The sequence below is a fragment of the Anoplopoma fimbria genome, chromosome 1 (assembly GCF_027596085.1).
Source record: "Anoplopoma fimbria isolate UVic2021 breed Golden Eagle Sablefish chromosome 1, Afim_UVic_2022, whole genome shotgun sequence".
Lineage (NCBI taxonomy): Eukaryota > Metazoa > Chordata > Actinopteri > Perciformes > Anoplopomatidae > Anoplopoma > Anoplopoma fimbria.
The window spans coordinates 18,448,048-18,456,757 of NC_072449.1; the positions used below are offsets into that span (position 1 = coordinate 18,448,048).

An 8,710-nucleotide genomic window follows, 5' to 3' on the forward strand; every position below is an offset into this window, starting at 1 on the left:
ACAATTGAACATAGACTGCACCTCTCTGAGAGAGAGCTGTTATGTTTATTTGGTAATTCATGGATTATTCAATTATTGAATTAATCAGCCACAATTTTGGCAATCGATTTAGGTCGATTATCAAGCAAAAAGTCCAAACCGTCTTTGGTCGTGCAGGTTATTTTCCTTTTCTTATACCATTGTCGTATATCTTTGGATTTAAGACTACCAGGGAGTTTTGACTATTTTCTGTGTTTTACAGACTAAACAATCATATAAATTGTATAATCAGTTGATTAATTGGTATAGAAAATATAGCCCTATAGTTGTTGGATAGATATAGCATGATTGCTTGGATTTCCATGGCAAGGAAAATATCCTTAATACATTTGCAGTAAGGATGCACTTTCCTTTAGGTTGTTGATTAACTTGTTAATTATATGTGTCTTTGTATGGTTATTTTATGGTTTTCATGGCTTTCTGCCTGTCTGTGGTTTGTCTGGGACTGGGAGAATGTCATTATGTTCATTATTTACAGCTTACAGTCCACTCCTTGTCCATTATCAACAAGAAGACACTCTGATGCAACTGTCTTAACTCACCCACAGAGAAAAGCTTGAAAGACATAGAAAACACACTCAGGTGGCTAAATGAGTGTGTGAGAAAGAGTGACAGACAGAAAAAACGCAATATATACTTCTAGCTGGAGGCTTTCATTCATGTCTTTGTATTTATTTAGGTTTAAAGAGAATCTGCAAACTATTGCGGTGTCAGTGTACACAAGATTTCAAGACCAACATCCATACTCAGTGTAATTAATGTAATATTCATTGATCCCATTAGCAGTCTAATTAATATATTTCTTTAATTGCTGTACTGAGCGTTTTTGTTCATTTACCAAAAAGAAAGAGAATAGAAAAGGCATTTAAGATCACAACATCAGCAATAATACAACGAAGTACGTAGTAAGTGGTGTTCAAAAAGCAATTTTCTGCACTACTACAATTAATCTGTCCATCCTATTTACCTTTAAGTAGCCAGTGCTTGTATACATGAGTAAAATATGTGCAATGATTTATCTCTACCACCTTTCAATCCAGTTATTTCCATTTTTGTATGTGTGTTCCTGTTACCCATTTAGCATCCTAAGTGTGTAAAGTCATACACTGTACATGGTTGTCTTCACTGTGTTGTGCATCGTAGTCCTATTTCATTATTTATGCTTCTGGCAGATGACACTATGCTGTACAATACTACAGTATATGCAATACACTGTGTATACAGTAACATACTCAATGTTAGATGCGTGTGCTCTAACGCATGAAAACATGTATTTAATGCACACATATTTAAACTGTTGAATTCATACTGAGGACAACAGAAATTTGACATTTTGATAAAAGTACAACATGACACTATTATTGAATACTATACAACTACTGCTGTGTGTTTTTCCCCTTTTTAATGTCTTTATTTTAACCACTGCCAAATGACTGTCTTCCTGTTTCCTCACTGATCATTCATATATAATTGATATGACACCATCGTGTGGACAGTTTAGGTAACTTCAGTCTCAGTCAGATATCTAAGTATCTGTGGCATGTTATGATGCAAATGCAGCTGCTTCTTTTGTTTTAATATAAATGATGTTGTTTAAAATGTATTTGAAAGCATACAGACAATCTATCACATCTTTATTTGACTTCACTCAGGGATTGCAAAGGCAAATTATGAAATCCCAAACTGAAAATGGCTCTTTATTACTCCTATATTTGTGGTGGAGGGTTTACAGTACAGCACAATACAAAAAACAACCAAAACATTATGAAAGTACATTCAGATAACTAAGGCACACACCAGTTAGATTTTTGCTTTCTTAGATACAATAGTGATGCTCAGAAGATTAACAGTGAACACTAGATAAAGAGACAGATAGATAATGAGCGCCACAAACCAAATCTCAATCAAATATGAATAAGAAAAAAGAGGGGTGGCAGGCGATTTAAAATGTTACTGTAGATATCCAATAATATTATAATAACAAACAGGATATGGTCATAATAATAGGATATATATAAAGTCTGAGCACAAAGTTAAAACCTGGTAGTTTGGTAACATTCTTGGCATGGAACAAATTCAGAAATTGAGAAGGCTAAATCGTAATATTTTCAATCCACCTGCATTTATCCCAAAAGTTGTGTTCTTTCTGGACATTATAATGGTAATCAATATCACAATATTGAGTTAAATATTTTTTTCTGACAATTAATATTATATTATGACAAAACACACATAAAATGCTAAAACTCTTCACACACATAAATCCCAATAATTAAATAAAACTATTTCATATGTTAGTTTGTTTGGATTGAGTGGAACTGAGTTTTGCAAAAATAAAAACCCGAAATGATTTCATCATCCCGATATGCATTTTACTGACAGTAGATCATTGATAACTGTCTGACATTTTAGGGGCTAAAAACATAAGATGCATGCATGATTGCACAGATTTTGTTCCTACCCCAAGTCAGAGGCAACCTGCTTGGTCCTGACAGTAGCGGATGTTTGTCTCAAAGATCAAGACAAACAGAGTGTAGAGCATGTACATCTCAAAAAAAACATTTTACCGTGCTGGACAAAATAGATGTAACCGAAGAAGTCAGATAAAAGATCAGGACACTGTACAGAAAGCGCAAAATAAATTGTATTTAATTATCTTGCCTGACAAGATCTTTATGAGACTGAAATACAACTCTATAAAATCAATGTGGAGCCATTAGTACAGTGTGCCGGTCTTTTGAAATCAGACTCCACACATAACTTAATATACTATATAATGTACAAATTCTGACTCCATTTCAACAAACATGTCAAGGTATTTATAGTTAACATAAATATCTGAATGGACTGCAAAATATTAGCATTACCAGTAGAGCTATGTTATAGAAATATTCCTCTCCATATATCCCTTTACACAAAGGAGTAAAATGTTTTTTGGGCAGGCTCTGGAAAGGATCCAGACATCAAGCAACAGTTTATAGGAATTGCTATGACTTAGATTAAACAAATACTCAAAACACACCTTCTCTGGAGTTCATCCCAACATTCTGATATAACTTCATCTCCCTGAGTCTCTCCCTCCTCAAATCTACTCAAAGTTTACCATGCACAAAAACCCCAGAGGATTAGAAGGAAACCAATCGTAACATTTTGAAATGACTGAAAATGTTTCACGAGGATGTAAACTGTCTCTTTCCTTCAAAGCACCACCACATATGACTAAGCCACAGTTCACTTCAACTGAAAGCAACATCTGTTCATGCGTTTGTAGAAAGTGCTTAGGTTTTCAGTGACATAATGTCAATCTGTGTTGTTTGTTAAATGCACATTTTTCACAATAATCAAACATGGGTTCAGCTGAAAAGCTGTATAAAAAACGAGTTGTTTAAAAACTGCCCAGATGTTGCACCTTACAGACAGATGTCACACAATATTTTGTCGACACGGAAAACTATGACTTTGAAAAATCCCTTTTTTATTATCAGTGCAACATACAAAAAGTCGATTTATTTTGTACTTTCCCTTGAGTTTCCAGTGTGAGAAAAACAAACAGATTTCCTTTAGAGAAGCACCGGCTATCAGTCCTTCTTCCCTTCATGACCATTAGCTGCCACCGTCTCTTGTTGGTCTGTCTTCTGTTTTTGCCAGCTCTTGCTCTTCCGAATGGTAAATCGAACAATGTCCACCATAAACACCCAGGATAGAGCGTACATAGCCACCCCCCCACACTTGATAAAGAATCTGGGTCTCGGGGAGATCAGCTCACAGTACAGCATTGTGCCTCCCACAAAGACTCGCATCACCACGAACAGCAGCACAAACAGGACGTCCACGACGTCCCCCAGCAGCGTCCTGTAGCGTCCTGTCTGTTTGAGGAACCAGCGTGCCTGCAGGAGGGGGTTGGTGATTTCACTGCCAAAGAGTACTGCGCAGGACTCAATGCCGGACTCCCCCAGCCATAGGGTCAACAGGATTCCCAAGATGCTCATGGTGTGGTGGGCCAGCATAACGGGTCCCTCTGTGCGGAAGTACACACACCAGGCCATATCAAAAATAAAGTAGCCCAGGCTCACCACCATGGCACTTATCTGCAGTGGAGTGTTCTTGGTACCTGCCATCAGAAATAAACAGTTTTTAGTTAGCATATCTTTACACAATAAAACAATCATGTAATCTCAAGGTAAAACTAATTATTACTGCGACAGGAACTCATAATTATTCATATCAACACATAGACACTAACGTCTAATTAAGAACTTTGTGCCATACTGAATAAAACAGGAAAGGTCAAATTATTTGGTCACCACTTTGAAATAATTCCAATTGGTGTTTTGAATCAAAATGTGCACAATAATAGCTGTTTCAAGTAACATACATTTTCAAAAACATGCTAAACAATGTAGAGCTGAAATAATCAATAATGCCAAAAAAGGATCTGCAACTTTGTTAATGAATTTCTCATTTAAGTCATTTTTCAAGCAATAGCGTTGATAATTTGACTCCACAGAGGTTTAAGTGTCCTACCTGGATAAGTGAAAGGCCAAGGTCCATCCACATAGCCTATGTATCCTGTGATGCAGACTGCTAGGATGCCGTGTACCAGGGTGACCAGGCGACAGTTCCACTCGTAGCTCCTGGACCCGTTTAGGTTACACAGGATGAGGTAGAGAGAGACCCAACAGGAGATGCACAGGAGAGCACCAACCACAACCAGTGCCATCTTCTCTTCTGAAGACAAAACAAAGACGAAAACAACTAAACCAACCTACAGTTTCTCTCACAAACTTGTCCGTCAGCAATCATCAAGCCAACTTTGCATCACATTACACAGAAAGAGAAAAATTTGTAGAGGCACATCTTGATCTGTAATATCGCTTACAGTAGAAAGAGACTGCATTACCATCCAGAGTCTTGGACTGTGCAATCCTTTGTAAGTGAGCAACAATTACCCTTTGCTTGAACTATAATAGCACCATAGTTGGCCGGCCCAGGGTCTGGTGGGGTGAGGGGGACGTCTCTTCTTCTGCTGTGACGTTTGTACTAGGAGGTGAGACCATGCAGATGGTCAGGCCCACTGGAACAAGATGTTCACTTGAGACTCGAACACTTCAAGCAAGTTTCAAAACTAGAGGAGGGGTTACTAGGCTCAGACAGTTCTCATGAGAGGAAGATGTTTTCAGCTCTATTTAAATGAGATAAAATGAATTGCTGTTGACTATCCATGTATGAATGCATGGATGTCGGGATGGCATTGGGAGGTTAAGCTGAATATTAAAATGTAGTGAGACAAATCTATTTGTTTATGACCCAGCAGATTGAGCATGCAAAATAGGGTGGCAAATACATATCATTTCCTTGATTAAGGATTTTAAAAATCTCAAATAGTTTCACAAAATGTGCCCATTATAACCCAATGTGATGTATTTAAATAGCTTGTTTTGACCAATCGACAGTCAGAAACCAAAAAGATACTCTGTTTACAATTATATATTAGGAAATGCATGAAATCCCCTCAGTAGAGCGGCAGGGAATGTTTTAAAATGACAGAAATTGTTAATCAATTATCAACTGACCTATTTATTAATTCACCTGTGATGTAAACAGCTGCAACAGGTTATAGTTTGATGTTTATGAATGCGAGCATATCTAGAGGTTTGATTTGGTTTTACAAATCAAAAACTCACAGTAACTCAGTTAAACACACAACAACAACAACAACAACAACAACAACAAAACAAAAAAGAAAAACAAAACAAAAGATCCAACCTGGGATCTGGACAAGCAGAAATAAAAACATCACAGATACAATTCAAGTGAAACATGGAATGATATAGTTATACTTCATATTTCCAAAGCTGTTTTCATTACATAGCATTCTGAGAAAAGATAGACTGTAGATCTTATTCATTATAAATCTGTGTTGTGCTACCAACCTTTCCCGAGGCACGAGGACTGTCAAATGCATTTTTTTTTTAATTCGACACGTGTGTATTTGTAAGATGCTCAAAAATGAAATTGTGACAGGCTACATTTAAATATAACAATGTATTTGTGTTCCCATGGTTACTCCCTTGCTAACTTAATAAAGCACCTGACTGTTTACACTTAAAGCAGCTGATGCTGGTCGACTGAAACAAGGAAGGAGCAAGAGGATGCTCCACGTTAGCCGGAAACAAACCGGTAGCAAGCTAACGTCAAAGAGGGGCTAAAAACATGTCTTTATATGTGATGAACACGCAGTAAAACATGTTTACCTTCACTGTGCACACGTGACTGTCTCCTCTTTCACATCCTGCGTGTTTAGTCCCCTGTGAAGATATCTCTCTGCTAAGGTTTTCTGCAGGAAAATGTCAATTGTTTGTTAGCAGACACAGTGCCTGCCTTCTGCTGTCGAGCACAGCCTACTCCAGCATCCCTTACTGCACCTCCATGACATACAAATGGAGCAACTAGTAGAAAGTGCCCTGGTTGTATCATCCCAAAATATACCGTAGTTAAGATATCATGGCAGGTTTATTTAGTGTTTTATAGAAGAAAAAAAAAAGTATGTTTCCATCCTTCTTGCTATCTCACAAAGCGATGGGAAGTGGCCCCATCTTATTTATAGCAGTGGCGACACCGTGTGGTCGATAGTGGACATTACAGCATTTTCGTTCTTCACCACTAGGGGACAAAATGGACATTGTCGACATTGTTTATTAATTATTAATATTACTAAATGGTCTTACATGTGTAATAAGGGAAACCCTGGCGGTGTAAGTGTAAACCAGCGATGCACTCCCACCCCTTGCTGCAACTGTAGCCTACACTAAAAACCTCTGCAATACTAATACACTGTGTAATACAATAGTTATAATAGTTTGTCTGTATATATAATATTTCAGTTACTGTGGATTCTTTAATGTTTTTTTACTTTTTTTTAATTGCTCATTTGCTTATTTATAATACTTATTTTTGATCTTGTTTTTACTATGTCTCTTGTTTGCACTATCCTCTATGCTGCTGTAATCCTGTAAATTTCCCCGCTGCAGGACTAATAAAGGATTATCTTATCTTATCTTATCTTACTTGTGCTTGACCTCCCGTGAGTGGGTCATTAAACAGATATTTTCCACATGAACACAATAATGTAACAAGTTATCATTCCCAATGGAGTCCAGTCGAGGTCCTTTTCTAATGATGCCTTTTTACTTCCTTCCCCTTATTTACTGTCAGCTCTCTACTGTAAAGTGTCTAATAAAGACATACAATGTCCCAAAATAATTAACAAATAAATACTTATGATACTATATGCAGTGCAAAGAAAGACTTTATTGAATTTCATGTAAAACTCTTATATAGTACATTACCTAACTGCTTAACTTTATCCAACAAATTCAAAACTCTTTCATAGAAAAAATATGTTTACAAACTTAATCTACAATTACATAGCAAAGATATCAGTGGAAATGTTAAGGCACTTTATCACCAGTAATGGTCACAAAAAGAAATGTTCCACTCATTTGGTTCTTTAGTTAGCATTACATACCAACACACAAAATTATTTTTTAATATGGCAGTAGAGACTGAAATGAAGATGGAGGTAAGAAAAACCAAAATTATACTTGAACCTACTTCTCTTAAGAACAGACAGACAAAATACAATTTGGTCCCACAAATTAAAGAAATGCTCCTTGAATTGCACATGAAATATCAGGGATTTGAGTTGCATAAATTATATGACATTTAACTGCTAAGATGAAAACCAATTGGGATGCGACAGAAAATATAAGAAACAGAAACACTGTTTAACCAGAAGATGGCAGTATATATTATTAAAATGGCCATACTGCAGTTTCAGTGAATCCTAACATGGAAAAAAAACCCAGAGAAGAGTCTGTTTCTCGACACTGAAACTTTACACCCTTTCTTTTGACAGTATTTCCTTTGACTTTGGTTTATTTGGCACTTTTAAACAGAATGAGAATGCGAGTTGTGGGCATGATTGGGATATTGACGGGTCAAAGCAGAACTAAAACTACCCTAATAAGAAGATATTAAATCTGTTAATTTAAACTCTCTGTAAACCATGAAAACTTAGCAACAAAGTAGAATGACATATGGATGAGTCTACAAACAACATCCCAAATCCAAGAGGTTTAAATGTTATGAAATGTGTGTGAATACTTATTGTTACTGAGGACCTGTGGTTTTGACTGTAAGAGCTTATTTAATGCTATAATAGTCCTCAATAATTTCACTTTGCAACCATAATAAATAAAGCCAGCATTTAAGAAGCATTTCTGTTGTTCGCCAGCTTACATTGTTATACACAAGCTGGCTACAAACAGTTTTTCACAGAGCTCCACCATCCAAATTTTCCTTCACCAGGATGGTAGATTTTGTTTGTCCAGTAGGACTCCTGTGATCAGAGTGGGACTCTGTTATTCCTTTGCTGGTGTTTAATTGAGCAGAAATGCACTGTCCAGCTTTGTGCATACCGTAGCTTGTTTGGGAGGTCATTGTTGGCATCTGTCATTTGCTCCAATAATTTCTCCCAAAAAAAAGGCACAAAAGTGACAGCTTCTATGCTAAGTCACATTATAGTTGATAACGATATTTCATTTTCCCAGAAAAGGCTCAACGTTAGTGGGTCCTCTTAGAACAACCTGCTGCAGCTCTCCTTCCTCAA

General features: G+C 36.7%; 1 protein-coding gene across 2 annotated transcripts; it reads right to left on the reverse strand.

The window, feature by feature from the left end:
* Positions 1 to 1,738: 1,738 nt before the first annotated feature.
* tlcd5a (TLC domain containing 5a) lies at positions 1,739 to 6,598 on the reverse strand. Of its 2 annotated transcripts, none has more exons than XM_054601221.1 (3): positions 6,294 to 6,598; positions 4,564 to 4,767; positions 1,739 to 4,057 (listed from the first exon to the last, which is right to left on the reverse strand). In XM_054601221.1, exons 2-3 carry the CDS (start codon positions 4,757 to 4,759, stop codon positions 3,618 to 3,620), a joined length of 636 nt encoding a protein of 211 aa, XP_054457196.1. In that variant the 5' UTR covers positions 4,760 to 4,767; positions 6,294 to 6,598; the 3' UTR covers positions 1,739 to 3,617. The 2 variants fall into 2 exon arrangements, with proteins under 2 accessions (XP_054457196.1, XP_054457188.1); XM_054601213.1 differs by having other exon boundaries at positions 1,739 to 4,150.
* Between the last annotated feature and the right edge of the window lie 2,112 nt (positions 6,599 to 8,710).